This window comes from Mauremys reevesii, linkage group 22 (assembly GCF_016161935.1).
Source record: "Mauremys reevesii isolate NIE-2019 linkage group 22, ASM1616193v1, whole genome shotgun sequence".
Taxonomy (NCBI): Eukaryota; Metazoa; Chordata; order Testudines; family Geoemydidae; genus Mauremys; species Mauremys reevesii.
The window spans coordinates 6,670,829-6,687,332 of record NC_052644.1 but is presented as its reverse complement, the minus strand read 5'-3'; the positions used below and the strand labels follow the sequence as shown (position 1 = coordinate 6,687,332).

General features: G+C 59.4%; 1 protein-coding gene across 2 annotated transcripts in view; it reads right to left on the bottom strand.

The window, feature by feature from the left end:
* The window catches only part of MARK4 (microtubule affinity regulating kinase 4), a 60,239-nt gene that overhangs the window by 27,189 nt on the left and 16,546 nt on the right, over positions 1-16,504 (bottom strand). For both annotated transcript variants that reach the window (XM_039509661.1, XM_039509662.1), the window contains exons 2-6: positions 6,704-6,901; positions 6,111-6,164; positions 3,422-3,470; positions 2,277-2,342; positions 1,121-1,191 (exon numbers count right to left, since the gene is read on the bottom strand). In XM_039509661.1, the coding sequence (XP_039365595.1) occupies positions 1,121-1,191; positions 2,277-2,342; positions 3,422-3,470; positions 6,111-6,164; positions 6,704-6,901 (438 nt within the window). The remainder of the gene's footprint in view (positions 1-1,120; positions 1,192-2,276; positions 2,343-3,421; positions 3,471-6,110; positions 6,165-6,703; positions 6,902-16,504) is intronic.

The following is a 16,504-nucleotide window of genomic DNA, read 5'->3' as shown; positions in this document are numbered from 1 at the left end:
TACTGGTGACCCCTTTCACACAGCAAGGCGCCGAGTGCAACCCCCTTTACAGAGTAAAAACACTTTTTTATATTTCACGCTATTATAAATGCTGGAGGTGAAGTGGGGTTTGGAGTTGAGGCTGACAGCTCATGACCCCCCATGTAATAACTCGTGACCCCCGAAGGGTCATGACCCCCAGTTTGAGAATCCCTGCACAAGAGGATCAGCAGCACAGCCCTTCCCTCCTCCATTGCCCCCCACGCCCGGCACTGCTCCCCCTCCCCCCACACCACTCAGCCTCCACCCCATAGACTAGGGCCAGCAACGCAGCACTGCCACCACCTCACCCACGGAGCACACAGTCCCCCACCCCCCCCGTGGGCACAGAACAAGCAGCCCCCACATCAGGAGCACATTCCCCCCTCACTTACAGCCCCTCCGAACCATCAGCACAGCTCCACACACACACAGAGCATGTAGCTCCCCCGAGTCATCAGCACAGCCCCTCCAGAGAGCACATAGCCCCCACATGCAGAGCCAGCAGCCCCCCCCCACACACAGAGCATACAGCTCCCCCCCCACAGGCACAGAACATGCAGCCCCCCATCAAGTGCACATCCCCCCCTCAAATGCAGCCCCCCAGAGCCATCAGCACAGCCCCACACACACAGAGCATGCAGCTCCCCCCACATACAGAGTACGCAGCCCCCACACACAGAGCATGCAGCCCCTGAGCCATCAGCACAGCCCTCCAGAGAGCACATAGCCCCCACGTACAGAGCCAGCAGCCCCCCCACACACATGCACAGAGCACACAGCCCCCTCATCCCTCAGGCTGCAGCTGACCAGAGACCCCGCCCTGAGTTTCAGTGATGTGCCCAACAGGGCGGGGGCTAGGGGTGCAGAACTCCCACCCTGCTCCCCACAGCGCCCCCTGCTGGGAGAAGCTGGGGCTGGAGTAGCCGGGAGTTCCCCCTACAGCCAGCTCCTGCCCCACTCCCCACAGCGCCCCCTGCTGGGAGAGGCTGGAGTAGACGGGAGCTCCCCCTACAGCCAGCTCCTGCCCCACTCCCCACAGCGCCCCCTGCTGGGGTGGTCAGGGCTCTTGCCCATTCCCCTTTCCAGATTCTGTCCTGACCTGTCTGAATTTTGCCCGGGCTTCCTTCTCCTTCATCCGTCCGTGTGACACGAGGTAGTCAAAGACTTCGCCTGGGGGGAGGGGGTGCTGTCAGGAGCAGTCTGTAGTGGCAGGGGGTAGTGCCAGGGAACCCGATGCCAGGAGGGAGGCTGGGGTGAAGGGGCTTCGGGCAGATGTGCCCCCGCTGGACAGCCGCAGCCTCACGAATGCAGCTTTCCTGCCGGGGGGTCCATTACAGCAGGACATGGGGGGCATGGAGACCCCACACATTCCCCAAAAGCGGCCACTGGGGTAAGCGCTCAGGAGCTGGGCAAGGCCCTGGACAGAATCAGGCTGGTTGTGTTGGGGTTCGTGCCCCCTGCCCGGCACGGACCCACCCAACCGCACCCTGCAGCGTACACTATGGGATGAGCCTGAGCCCAGGTGGCACCAGCAGGCACAGATGGGAGTCGCCCGTGGCGCCACTGGAATGGGTGGGAATGTGTACGCCCCCCGCCTGGCTCCCAGCGCCAGCCTGTGCCAGGGAGGCAGCTGCCAGGTGGGTGGCACCTGCAGGGGCCTGGTGGCTTGGCTTATTTTAAACAGAGCGAGGATAATTTTAGCAGCATGGCGGGGGGGGGGGGGAGCCAAGCAGGGCCTGTGATTGGGAGGGGCTGTGGGGAGAAGGGGGTGCATCATGCCAGGCAGAATCCCTGGTCAGGAGGGAGTGGGGGTGTGTCATGCCAGACAGGCCCCTGGTCAAAAGGAGCTGCTGGGGGGGTCACACTGGACAGGGCCCCTGGCTGGGGGTGGGAGCGGATATGCCAGGCAGGACCTGTGGTCAGGAGGGGTGGGGTGGGGACATGCCAGGCAAGGCTCCTGCCTCCCCCCAACACCTGCCTCTCTCTCCAGGTCGTGATTGCTGGGGAGGCCTTTGGGGTGGGTCCCAGAGCCAGGCTGCACCCTAGGGCAGGCTGGGTGGGGCTGTAGCACATTGAAGGTGAGCTGGGCAGAGGGATCTGGGGGCCATGCAGGGAGGGGGTGTGGGAACGCAGAGGGGTCCAGAGCTCCAGGTGCGGCACAGACACACCCAAGGGTTGCAGGGGGCACAGGCCTGGGGGAGCAGCTGGCGGTGCAGGGGCAGGGGGGTGCCGGTGTGGCAGGGGGGCATTCTCACCAGCGCTGGCATATTCCATCACCAGGTAGAGTGTTTTCTCCGTCTCTATCACCTCAAACAACTTCACTGTAACACAGAGACACGGGTCAGGGCCCAGCGAGCCCCCACTCCCACTCGCACAGCCCACGTGGTGCCTGCCACTGGGGCCCTGGTCGGGGGCTCTCCCGTGGTGAGGCTGGTAGCATCTTCGCTCCCTGTGCAAGTCCCAGTGCCCCTAGCTCCTGGGAGTGTGGACAGGGTGGGCTGGGGAGTGGTGTGTCTGAAAACGCCCTTCGCCGCACAGCAGGGACCCCTTCCAGAGGGCTGGGGGCCGTGACACCGCAGAGACAGCTCTGATCTGTTACAGCAAAAAGAAGGATATTCCCAAGCAAACCCCTCCGCTCTGTTGCCAGGTGCTGCCCGGGCCCTGCAGCGATTCCCTGCACTCCAGAGCTCCCGCCCTTGGGCAGCTGGGGCAAAGGCGGGGGGGGGGGGTGACCCAGTCCCAATGTCTGCAAATACTCGGGGAAGGTTTGCACAGTCGCCAGCCTTCACTCTACCCCTCGCTGCTGCCCCGTCTGCTCCCTCCACAGCTCTGCCCTGTCCAGCGCCTGCTTCGCTCCCAGACGCCCTGGAGCCTGCAGACAGCCCCACACGCCAGCCGGGAGATGGCAGACGCGCCAAGGCCCCACTGCCACGGACCAGAACCCCTGCACTCACACGGAGCGTGCTAGACCCTCCTCTGAAATATATGGGTCACAGTCCCCCAAACACCCTCCCTCCCAAACACCCTCCCAGGCAGGGCCTGACCCTCCCGCTCAATGTCTCCACAGGACGGTCTGACTCCCATCCAACGCCTGCCCCAAATGCTCTCATAGGATGGGCCTGTCTCTCCTTTCCCCCAGACCCATCACTGGACAGGCCTGCCCCCGGCATGGGATGGTCCTGCCCCTCCACCCCACACCCTCATGGCAGGGTTCTGACCCCCTGTAGTTGAGGGACCTGCAGGGCAGTGCCCACCTAGCAGAGGTGCCAGGGTCCAGATGCTCTCAACTAGCAGGGGCAGTTGAGGCTGGAGGACGGGGCATTTGGAGCTGCCATTAGCTCAGGCCCCACCGCCCCTGTGCTGCTGAGCCCCAGAGCCAGACCCCCGGACCCCAGCTCACCGATGTTGGGGTGGTTCAGTCCCTTCATGATCCGCACTTCCCGGAAGAGCTGCAGGGGGCAGAGAGACGGGGGGAATAGGGTGTGTTAACAGGCAGCCTCACAGCTCCTCCTCACCTGCCGCACCACCTCTAGCCCCCCGGGCCTTTCCCTCTAGGGGGCACTGGCTCCGATCTGACCCCACGGCTGGCGAGTGGCTGAGGGGGACAGGGAATGGGACGCGGGGCCTTTCCCCTCTGGGGGGCGCCGGCTCCAATCTGACCCCATGGCTGGTGAGTGGCTGAGGGGGACGGGAATGGGACGTGGGGCCTTTCCCCTCTGGGGGGCGCCGGCTCCGATCTGACCCTATGGCTGGCGAGTGGCTGAGGGGGACAGGGAACGGGACGCGGGGCCTTTCCCCTCTGGGGGGCGCCGGCTCCGATCTGACCCTATGGCTGGCGAGTGGCTGAGGGGGACAGGGAACGGACGCGGGCCTTTCCTCTGGGGCGCCGGCTCCGATCTGACCCCATGGCTGGCGAGTGGCTGAGGGGGACAGGGAACGGGACGCGGGGCCTTTCCCCTCTGGGGGGCGCCGGCTCCGATCTGACCCCATGGCTGGCGAGTGGCTGAGGGGGACAGGGAATGGGACGCGGGGCCTTTCCCCTCTGGGGGGCGCCGGCTCCGATCTGACCCCATGGCTGGCGAGTGGCTGAGGGGGACAGGGAACGGGACAAGGGGCCTTTCCCCTCTGGGGGGCGCCGGCTCCGATCTGACCCCATGGCTGGCGAGTGGCTGAAGGGGACAGGGAACGGGACGCGGGGCCTTTCCCCTCTGGGGGGCGCCGGCTCCGATCTGACCCCATGGCTGGCGAGTGGCTGAAGGGGACAGGGAACGGGTCGCGGGGCCTTTCCCCTCTGGGGGGCGCCGGCTCCGATCTGACCCCATGGCTGGCAAGTGGCTGACAGGGACAGGGAACGGGACGCGGGGCCTTTCCCCTCTGGGGGGCGCCGGCTCCGATCTGACCCCATGGCTGGCGAGTGGCTGAAGGGGACAGGGAACAGGTCGCGGGGCCTTTCCCCTCTGGGGGGCGCCGGCTCCAATCTGACCCCATGGCTGGCAAGTGGCTGACAGGGACAGGGAACGGGACGCGGGGCCTTTCCCCTCTGGGGGGCGCCGGCTCCGATCTGACCCCATGGCTGGCGAGTGGCTGAAGGGGACAGGGAACGGACGCGGGCCTTTCCTCTGGGGCGCTGCCCGATCTGACCCCATGGCTGGCGAGTGGCTGAAGGGGACAGGGAACGGGACAAGGGGCCTTTCCCCTCTGGGGGGCGCCGGCTCCGATCTGACCCCATGGCTGGCAAGTGGCTGACAGGGACAGGGAACGGGACGCGGGGCCTTTCCCCTCTGGGGGGCGCCGGCTCCGATCTGACCCCATGGCTGGCGAGTGGCTGAAGGGGACAGGGAACGGGTCGCGGGGCCTTTCCCCTCTGGGGGGCGCTGGCTCCGATCTGACCCCATGGCTGGCGAGTGGCTGAAGGGGACAGGGAACGGGACGCGGGGCCTTTCCTCTGGGGCGCTGCCCGATCTGACCCCATGGCTGGCGAGTGGCTGAAGGGGACAGGGAACGGGTCGCGGGGCCTTTCCCCTCTCGGGGGCGCCGGCTCCGATCTGGCCCCATGGCTGGCGAGTGGCTGAAGGGGACAGGGAATGGGACACGGGGCCTTTCCCCTCTGGGGAGCGCTGGCTCTGATCTGACCCTATGGCAGGGGATGGGCTGGCTCAGGGGGTTGTTCTAATCTGCTCCCCACCCGCAGCTCCTTTGACCTCAGAATGCAACGCTAATTAGCAGCCCCTGGAGATGCCTCCGGAGTGGCTGTTACCACAGCGACCAGCCTGGCCTCTGGGTGCTAATTAGAGCGGTGATTTAAGGGAGGGGAGCCGTTGTCAATGCCAGGGGCTGGGGCAGCCAGTGGGAGCTGGGGCTGGTAGTGGCCTGGGGTGGGGGGGACAGGAGCAGGGCAGGTGCCCTGGGGCGGATGGGAAAAGGGGGCAGGTGCCAGGCAGGGCGGGTGTCCCAGGTTAGCTGGGTGGAGAGATGCAAGGCAGGGTGGGTGCCCCAGGGGGCCACTGGGCAGGCGGGATGTGTCCCCAGGGTAGCTGGGGGTGGCGCTGGGGATGGGACCCGAGCTCACTGCAGAAGCACAGTGAGGAAGTCGCGGGCATGGGGAACCCGAATGCCAGGGCCAAACCTCCCCCCTCCCCCAGCCCGGAGCACAATGGGCTCTTTGTGGAGCCTGGGAACCCAGCCGCTGGCATTGGAGCTGCGCTGTGGGCGGCCAGCGGAAGGTGGGGGGCGACCCCCATCCAGGGGGGCCTGGAGTAGCCGCCCCTCCTGCCTGTCCCAGACCTGGCGACCTCTGTCCCTCCAGGCCCAGCCCCCGGCAGCACGGCCCCAGCTTGGACATTGCCCCCTCCCCAGGGCATGGGGCTGCCAGCCCCTTCAGGGGAGCAGGGCCGCCCAGAGGATTCAGGGGGCCTGGGGCAAAGCAATTTCAGGGACCCCTTCCATTAAAAAAGAGTTGCAATACTGTAGAATACTATATTCTTGTGGGGGCCCCTGCGGGACCTGGGGCAAATTGCCCCATTTCCCTCCCCCCCCTCTGGGCGGCCCTGGCAGGGAGTGAGGCTCCTCCCCCAACTGCTCACACTCACCTTCTGGAGGCTTGTGGGGTTCAGCTGTGTCTTGTCAATTATTTTTATTGCAACCTACAAACAAACCAGATTCTGGCTGGGGGTATGTGTTTAGGGCACTCAGTGCCTACGCCCCCCACTTCCCTCTGTGTGCCCCATACGCCCCTCCACTCCCCTGCCCCATCTGCACATGTGCTATACTCCAGCAGCACCTGACACCTCAGCCTTCCCCACTCTTCCCAGTGCCCCCCCTTGGAGATCTTCCCTGGGCCCCCCACCACCTCTGAGCTCAGAGCTACTGTGCACCCCCCCCCAGTTTACACTACTCCAGAGAGCCCCCCACATCCCTCACCCTCCCTGGAGCACTGCCACATGGCTCCCCACATCCCCCGCTTTCCCCGGAGCACTGCCCCATGCGCCCCCACTCCCCGTATCCCCTGCCTGCCCTCCCTGGAGTGCTGCCCCATGACCACCCCACATCCCTCGCTCTCCCTGCAGCACTGCCCCATGTGCCCCCCCGTATCCCCTGCCTGCCCTCCCTGGAGTGCTGCCCCATGACCACCCCATAGCCTCCAACCCCACAGAGCGCTGCCCCATGGCCCCCACACCCTCACCTCTCTGCCTGTCAGGATGTGCCGGGCCAGCTTGACCTTGGCGAAGTTGCCCTTGCCAATGGTTTTGAGGAGTCGATAGTTGCCGATGTGGGGCTGCTCGTCGGTGCAGGAGGCGATGGAGTTCCGGCAGCGCGCACCCAGCGACCGGCTGGACCACGATGAGCCCTTCTCCGAGCGGCTGCTGGCCAGGGTGGAGTGCTGCGGGGGGAGAGACAGCGTCACCTGGGGGCAGGGGGCACCGGGCGCTGCGGGGGAAGAGTCCTGGCACCCAGCCTCCTGCTATAACCACCAGGCCCCACTTCCCTGCCAGAGCTAGGGAGAGACCCCAGGAGTCCTGGGTCCCAGTTCCCCGCTCTAGCCACCAGACCCCACTCCGCTCCTGGGGCTAGTGCACAGTTTGGGCTGAAGGCATGCTGCTGCCACCCAACAGCTGGGGGGCAGGGCCCCAGCCCCATGGTTTCCCCAGCCCCGAGTGCCATATGCCCGGCTGAGCAGGAAAGCCCAATGGGGTGGAGGAGTCACTGTGCTACCAGAACCAACCAGACCCTGCCTTAGGATGATGGCATCACACACGGCAACAGGCAGGGCAGGAAAATGACCTCCATGCCCCCCCCCCGCCAAGACCCCTTCCTGGGCACTGGCCAACTGGGAACGGGATCAGGAGTACCTCCCTAGGGAGCTGCTGAGAGTGTGGTCCGGCCATCAGAGCCCCCCGCCGAACCCTGGGGTCAGGCACTGCTCGGGGCACCAGGCCTGGCCCCGCAGCCGGAACCTCCTGCTGAACTGGGGCCAGGCCCAGCTGGAGGAGCAGGTGGGAGGTGCAGCGAGCAGGCTCTGCAGGGGAGCAGCCTGCAGGGGTCGGGGTGACACAGCCTGTTCAGAGTCGCTGCCCTTGCCGTGTCCTGCAGCCTGCACCAGCCCCCGGGAGCCACATCTGCAGCTTCAAGGAGACTCCATCGATTCTCCCGTCAGCGAGCAGCAGCAGGAGAGTCCAGACGGCAGGAGTGTCTCCTGCCTTCCCCCAGACCCCCTCATACCTGCCACAGCCCCCCACCTCCTCCCAAGACCTGCCACTGCCCCCACACAACACAAAGCCCCTCCCCACACAGTGCTGCTGTCCCCACCCAACCCTCACAGCCCTCGTCCCTCAGTACTACAAGCTTGCTAGATTGGTGCAGTAAAGGCACCCCCAAATCCCAGCCTGAGCCCCTCACAGCCCCCCCCATGTGCCCTGAATGCCCCTGTGCTCTCAGAGCTCCTGTCCCAAGCGGGCCAGGCCCAAGGAGCCAATCGCATTAACGAGCTGAGACAGCTCAGAGCAACTTGGCACGAGGAGCTCACAGATGGACACCAGCAGCAAACCCTGCAGACCAGGGGTGCCCCCCCAAAACCACAGGGGGGGGCAGCACTCAGCACCACACAGCCCCAAAGGCCAGGCACCTCCTTCCCAGCATCCCAAAGCCCCACATATTGAGCACCCCCTTCCCAGCACCATGGGGGGCCCAGTGCTCAGCACCCCACAGCTCTGCAGGCCGGGTACCCCCCCAGCACCATGGGGGGCCCAGAACTCAGCACCCCACAGGCTGGATACACTCCCCCCCAGCACCATGGGGGGCCCAGAACTCAGCACCCCACAGCTCCACAGGCCGGGTACCCCCCCAGCACCACAGGGGGCCCAGCACTCAGCACCCCACAGCCCCGCAGGCCGGATACACCCCCCCCAGCACCATGGGGGGCCCAGCATTCAGCACCCCATGGCCCCACAGACCAGGCACCACCTCCCAGCACCCCACAGGCTGGGCACCTCCTTCCCAGCACCCCACAGCCCTGCAAGTCGATATCTCCTTCCCAGCACCATGGGAGGGTCAACACTCAGCAACCCACAGCCCCACAGGCTGGGCACCATCCCCCAGCACCCCACGGTCACCAGATCAGCCCCTCATAGCCGTAGGACAAAAAGGTGGTTAGTGGGTTACAGATTATTGTAATAAACCATAAACCCAGTGTCCTTATTGAGACTGACTTTTAGTGTCTAGTAAAGTTACGAATTAAGGTCCCAGGCTTGTCTTTCAGAAGTGCTGAGGAAGTTTCCTTTGAGGATGAGGAAGGAGAGTTCAGATAAAGAGTTACCATGCTGTGAAAAGTGTCCACCCACAGCCAAGGGTGTTTTTGTCTTTTATCATTTTCCTCTGAGAGTTCATTTGAGAGCGCAGTGACTGTCTGGTTTCACCCGCATAGTAACTGTTGGGGCGTTTAGTGCACATGTTGTGATAGACATGTAGGATCCATGGATCTGGAAAGTTGTGTTTTGGGGATCACTGTAGATATGATTACAGGTTTTGAATCTGTTGTTCTGGCAGGGTCTGGTGCTGCTTTGAGTTGGTGGGTCCTGCTCTGTGGGGAGCTTCCTTCTGATGATGATCTTGGAGAGGCTGGGGGGTTATTTGAAGGCCAGAAGAGGGGGTTCGGGAAAGATTTCTTTCAGAGTGGGATCCCCATCGAGTAAGGATTGTAGTTATTTAATGATACCCCATATGACAACTAGGAGTGTGCGGTCAGAGCGGGATTTATATCTGTGCTGAAACAGCTTCTCTCGGTGTATTTGGGTGGCCTATTCCATGTTGTGATCTACTTCTCAGGTGGAGCGTCCTTGTTTGATGAAGGTGGTTTCGAGTGTGTTAAGGTGTGTATCCTGGACTCTCTTCACAGCATATTCTGTGGTATCTGAGAGCCTGGCTGTAGCTAACAGATTTCTTGGCGTTTGGGCAACAAAGAATCCTGTGGCACCTTATAGACTAACAGACGTCTGTTAGTCTATAAGGTGCCACAGGATTCTTTGTTGCTTTTACAGATCCAGACTAACACGGCTACCCCTCTGATACTTGGTGTTTGGGGTGGTTACAGGATCTGCGAAGGTAGGTGTGGGGATCCGTGGGTTTCCTGTGTATAACTGGCTGTAGGGTTCCATTGCTGAAGCAGATTGTGGTGTTCAGGAAGTTGATGCTGGTGTGGGAGCATTCTCGAGAGAGTTTAATGGACAGGGATGGGGTGGTGGCTGCTTAAGTTGTGGTGGAAACATATGAGGGAGTTTAGGTTGTCTGTCCAGATGAAAATATCATGGCTGTATCTCAGGTATATCATTGGCTTTTGTGGTGCATTTGTCCAGAAATTCTTCTCCATGGGGCCCTATGAAGAGGTTGGCATATTGGGGAACCATCCTAGCACCCATGGCTGTTCCCATGGTTTTTGACAAATGAGAACTGTTCTGGGTGAGGATGAAAGGGCTGAAGTTGGTGATGTGCTGGGGAGGGACAGCTGAGGGTTGTCCAGTGTCTTGTAGATATTTGAGGCAAGCATCTAGGCCATCACTGTGAGGGATATTGGTGTGTAGGGAGGTGACATACATGGTGACAAGGGTGGTGTTCCGAGGGAGGTTGTTATTGTTGCAGAATTTCTGGAGGAAGTCTATTGTGCCCTGGGGGAAGCCGGACCTTTGTGTACCGAGGATGGTTTCTAGGACTTCTGATATTCCTTCAGTAAGAGTGCCAGGGCCGCCGGGTCTGCCTCAGTTCCCTCATTTGTGCATCTTGGGAAGCTCTCAGAAGGTCCCTAGGGTGGGTTTGTGGAGGATGAAGTTGTAAAGCGGGGTCGGCAACCCTCGGCACGTGTGCCAAAGACGGCACGCTGCTACCTGCGACCTGCCAGGGTCCTGGCACCACTCAGCCCCCCCGCCCACCGCTCTCTCCTGCGGGGGCAGGAGGTAGAAGCTTGGTCCTGCCGGCAGCCAAGCTCCTCCCTCCCTCACTTCTTCCCCCAGCGTGCTGCCTTCCTGCGCCGTCGCCACCTCCTCTCCTTCCCTGCGCCAATCACCTGATCGCCCTTGCGAGGGGGAGCGGAGCCGCAGCGCGCTCGCTGCTCCGGGGAGGAGGCAGAGAGGAGGTGGGGACGGAGGGGGCCCTGGGGCATGGGGTGGAATTGGGCATATCCCCTCCAACCCCCTGCTGTGAGCCACTCATCGCAGGGGGCTGGGAGCACCCCCACGAGCCAAGCACCCCATCCCTCTGCCCTGACCCCTGCACCCCCCACACCCAATGCCCTGACTCTTGCACCCCTCCTACATCCCCACCCTGAGCACCCAACGGGAGCTCCTGCACCCACCCCCACATTCCCACCTGCACCCCCGGTCTGGGGTCCCGGCCATTGGCCCCACTCAGCCCACTGCCGGTCTGGGGTCCCGACTGCTGGCCCCTTGCCAGCCGGGGTCCTGCAGTCCCCGCTCAGCCCACTGCTGAACTAGGTGACTGGAACCCCAGGCCGGCAGCGGGCTGAGTGGGCTGGCAGCGTAGGATCAGCATTTTAATTTAATTTTAAATGAAGCGTCTTAAAAATTTAAAAAACCTTATTTACTTTACATACAACAATCGTTTAGTTATATAATATAGACTTATAGAAAGAGACCTTCTAAAAACGTTAAAATGCATTACTGGCCCGCGAAACCTTAAGTTAAAGTGAATAAGTGAAAACTCGGCACAGCACTTCTGAAAGGTTGCCGACCCTTGTTTTAGAGTTTCTCTTGGAGTTGTTTGGGGAAGGATTTGATGATACCCTTAAATTCCTGGGTGAATTGTGATGTGGGGTCTTCTTTGAGTACTTTATAGCAGTTGGTGTCAGCAGGGCCGACAAGGGGGGGTGGGGAGCCGGTACAAATTACCGGGACTCGGCAGTCCGGAAGGGGGCCCGGGGCCCGGCTTCGTCGGCCCTGTTTAGCCGGTCCACCCTTGCTGGGGGGAGGCCGAAAAAAAATTTTCTCTGGGGCCTGAACCCACTCTCCGGGGCCCTGAGAGCTGCCGGTTGGCCTCACTCTATCTGTTGGTCTGTTGGTCTGATCACTATCTGATATTGTCATCTCAGCAGTGGAGAGATTGGGGTGGATGTGATGTTTGTTGATTGCAGAATCATTTTTTTCTCCTGAAGCAAGCAATGTAATGATCAAGCGTGTGGTTTTGTCCACTGTGGGGTGCCCAGTCAGACTCCCTACAGAGCAGGGGACACCAACTCAAAGTGGCACCAGACCCTGCCACAACAACAGATGCAAAACCTGCACCCATAGCTCCATTGCTATGATGGTCACTACTCCACAAAACACACCTTTCAAGGTCCATGAGTCCTGGACATGCCTAGCACAATACATGGTGTCACCTCATCCAGTGCACTAAACGGCCCAATAATAATAATGCAGGTGAAACCAGACAATCCCTGCGCTCTCGAATGAACTCACGCAGAAAAATGATAAAAGACAAACAGCACATCACCCGTGGGGGAACACTTTTCCCAGAAATGATCACTCCGTATGTAACCTCCCAGGCCTCGTGCTCACAGGAAACCTGCACAACCCTTTCAAAAGATGAGCCTGGGAGCTTAAATTCATAACTTTACTAGACCCTAAAATCATGGTCTTAATAAAGACCATGGATTTATGGCTTATTTCAACAATCTGTAACCCATTAACCCCCCTTTTTTATCCTCTGGCTACAGGGCTACACGGGCCACTTCACCTTCAATGGTCTCTTAGAACATGAAGAGACAATATCTTGGGAACCACACAGCTACAATACAATGTGTGTTAACTACTTATGCCAAACAATCCGGTTCACCTTTTATTTAGTTGTGACCCCAGAACCTTTCCCAGCCCTGAAGAGCTCCGTGTCGCTCAAAAGCTTGTCTCTCTCATCCCCAGAAGTTGGTCCACTAAAACATATGACCTCATCTCATGGCAGAACAAGGAGTAATGGTCTCAAGTTGCAGTGGGGGAGGGCTAGGTTGGATATTAGGAAACACTGTTTCACTAGGAGGGTGGTGAAGCACTGGAATGGGTTACCTAGGGAGGTGGTGGAATTTCCTTCCTTAGAGGTTTTTAAGGTCAGGCTTGACAAAGCCCTTGCTGGGATGATTTAGTTGGGGATTGGTCCTGCTTTGAGCAGGGGGTTGGACTAGATGCCTCCTGAGGTCCCGTCCAACCCTGATATTCTATGATCCACCTTGGCTTGCTGAAGTGCCAGGTAAGATTTAAGCTCTGGCTCTGTGAGCTCAGCTCTTAACACAGTCACCTGAAACCTTAGTCCATTGTCGCCCTCCAGCAGAGCCTTGCTGAGTTCACATGCTCTGTCCCTGCGGATCCTCCGAGGGTTTCAGCCAGTCCTTAACCACCAACCCCTCTTATCTCCTGCTCTTCCCCACGAGCATTTTAACCCTTCGGCACCAAGTGGGCAGCTATGCCAAGTCAAATAAGTCACTGCCATGCACACCATTCATCCAAATATTACAGAAAATTCCCATTTCTGTTGCACGTGGCTAACTGGAAATCCAGAGTTTCCTAGTGTTTGACTTTGCAACAGTAGTGAATATGTGTGGGGGGGTAGGGTGACCAGACAGCAAGTGTGAAAAATCGGGACAGGAGGCAGGGGGTCATAGGAGCCTATATAAGAAAAAGACCCCAAAACTGGGACATCTGGCCCCCCTACTGTGAGGCATCTCCTAAGTGTTTATAAAGGCAAACTGAAAACTTGAGTCCCATCCTATGGCACTGAACTGAGCCCCTCCTGGGTCACAGGCCAGGCTGAGACTTCTACATCCACCACAAGGTGCTCTACTGTTTGAGCTAATGGGGTCACTGGTAGCAGTAGGAGACTGTTATCCTCCATGTGGACCAGCCACCCGAGGGGGATAAGATTCACGCTTGCCAGGGGGTGTCACTACTATTTGCTGACAGCAGAGGACTGGTGAGACTCAGGACTCCTGGGTCCCCTTGCAGGCTGGGGAAGGGAAGGGAGGGGCTGTAGTAGTTATAAACCCTTCTGCCCCTGTGCCCCCCCATCTGTCCCTACCCCCTCTGCTTCCACCCTTCCTCTTGGGCTCCTATCTTTGTTCCCCCGTCAGTCTCTCCTGCTGCTATCCCCACAGGCTGGCCTCACCCTTCTCCCCCAAACCTGGGCCCAGCAGGGGGGCACTGACAACACAGGAGAGATGGGCTCTCAGGTCTAGGGCAGCCCTTGGAATGAGGGGCCAGATGAGTGGGGAGCAGAGAAAGTGTGTTGGTGAGCAGGGGCAGAGGGAGGGAGTCGGGTGAAGGGCCAGTTGGCTGGGGGTGTTGGGAGGCAGGAGGAGGGCACTGGTTAGGGGGGGGAAGAGGTAAGGTGCCAGCAGGCAAGGAGGAGGGTGGCACTTGGCATGGCACCACGATAATGCTGTATCCCCACCAGCCGTTTCCCTGGGTGAGGGCCGCACTCCCGAGGGTGGGAGGGACTGGCAGCTGCAGCTCTGTGCCACTCACTGCGATCTCCTTGCAAACGTGAGCGCACGCCTGTGTCTGTGTGTGTCCGTCCATGCCCACCCCAGCCTCACATCGGCCACGGGCTCAGTACACGGCAGCTCCCAGCCCAAGGCTCCAGGGCCCCGCTCCCCTGCTGGGCTCGGGAGACCAGGCACCCCCGGCATCTGGTTCTACCCCAGCTGAGAAAGTGTCCCCCCTGTGGGCTGGGTTCGGGGTCAGCAGGAAGGGGCAGTGCACAGCGGGCTCAGGCGTTCGCCTGCAGGGCCTGGCTCCTACAGAGCCCTCCGCACCGCAGGAGGCTCCCGGGGCAGTACCAGCCCTGGCCCTGCCCCTGCCCCAGTCCAGAGAGCACATAGGCCTGGCAAGGTGAGAGGCCCAGCACCTTGTAGCTGCCATCCATGGGCCCTGAGCCTTACAATGGCTGGGCCCGCTGCAGGGCAGGCTGGGCTGACCTCCCCTGACATACAGGCCTGGACAGTGATAGGATCCTGCTCCCCAGGGGCTCCCAGTCTGAACTCCACAGGCCCCAACCTGCTGGCACAGGGGGCATCATGGTCCCAGCACTGCCTCATGCTTCTCCCTTCCAGCCTGGCATCTGGAACCTCAGTAGCATGGCCTCACAGTGCTACGGCTGGTGCTCATCCTGCAGCAACACACTTCAGGGCCCCAGGGCGTTGGAGCTGTGCTCCAGCTCCGCTCCAGCTCCAGGCAAAAACCTGCAGCTCCACTGCTCTGGAGCTGCTCCATGCTCCAGCTCCGGGCTCCGCTCCAAAGCCCTGCTTCAGGCTACTAAATGACACAAACATTGGCCCTCGCCTCCTTCCCACCTGCCCTGGAAGGACAGGGCAGAGAAACAAAAATGATGAAAGGTCTAGAGAATATGACCTACAAGAGAAGATTGAACAAACCCAATTCTTTCAGTCTGGAGAAGAGGGGACATGATAGTTTTCAAGCACATAAAAGACGGTTACAAGGAGGAGGGAGAAAAATTGTTCTCTAACTTCTGAGGACAGGACAAGCAATGGTCTTAAACTGCAGCACAGGTGGTTTAGGTCGGACTTTAGGAAAGCTTCCTGTCAGGGTGGTTAAGCACTGGAATAAATTACCTAGGGAGGTTGTAGAATCTCAGTCATTGGAGGTTTTTAGGGCAGGTTAGACAAAACACCTGTCAGGGACAGTCTAGATAATACTTAGTGCTGCCACAAGTGCAGGGGACCGGATTAGATGACCTCTCAAGGTCTCTGCCAGTCCTATGATTCTATGACTCGGGGGAAGGAGCCGAGGCAGTGCCCGGGGCCATGGGCTTGGGGCAGAAGGGAGGTATTGCCAGTACAGCGGAAGAGCACAATATCACACAAGATGATCCTGATGACATTGAAAACTGAGTAATAGAAATGGGATAATATTTAATAGTGCAAAGTGCAAGGTCATGTACGTAGGGACTAACAACAAGAATTTTTGCTATAAGTTGGGGACTTATCAGTTGGAAGTGACACAGGAGGAGAAAGACCTGGGTGTATTGGTTAATCACAGGAGGACTATGTACGATTTGGCTGTGAAAAAGGCTAACACAATGCTAGGATGCATCAGGCGAGGTATTTCCAGCAGAGACAGGGAAGTGTTAGTACCATTATACAAGGCACCGGTGAGACCTTATCTGGAATACTCTGTGCAGTTCTGGTCTCCCATGTTCAAGAAAGATGAATTCAAACGTGAACAGATGCAGAGAAGAGCTACTAGGATGATCCGAGGAATGGAAAACCTACCTTATGAGAGAAGGCTGAAGGAGCTTAGCTTGTTTAACCTAACCAAACAAAGGCTGAGGGAAGATAGGATTCCTCTCTATAAACACATCTGAGTGATCAACACAGGGAGGGAGAGGAATTATTTAAGTTAAGGGTCAATGTGGACACTAGAACAAACGGATACAACTGGCCATCAACAAGTTAAGGCTTGAAGTTAGATGAAAGTTTCTAACCATCAGAGGAGTGAAGTTCCCGAGCAGCCTTCCAAGGGGAGCAGCGTGGGGCAAAAATCCTACCTGGCTTCAAGACTGAGCTTGGTAAGATCATGGAGGGGATGGTATGGTGAGACGACCTACAATGGCATGTGGCCCATCGGTGGCTGCTGGTAGCAAATATCCCAATGGCCGGAGATGGGGCATGTGATGGGGAGGGCTCTGTGTTACTACAGAGAATTCTTTCCCAGGTATCTGGCTCATGGGTCTTGCCAACATGCTCAGGATCCATTGATTTCAGTATTTGGTGTCGGGAAGGAATTTCCCCTCAGGTCAGATTGGCGGAGACCCTGAGGGGTTTTCCATCTTCTTCTGCAGCATTAGTTTAAACCATGTAAATGGTGGATTCTCCGTAACTTGAAGTCTTTAAATCAAGATTTGAGGACTTCAGTAACTCAGCCAGAGATTCTGGGTCTATTACAGGGTGGGTTGGGGAGGTTTTGTGGCCTGCGAT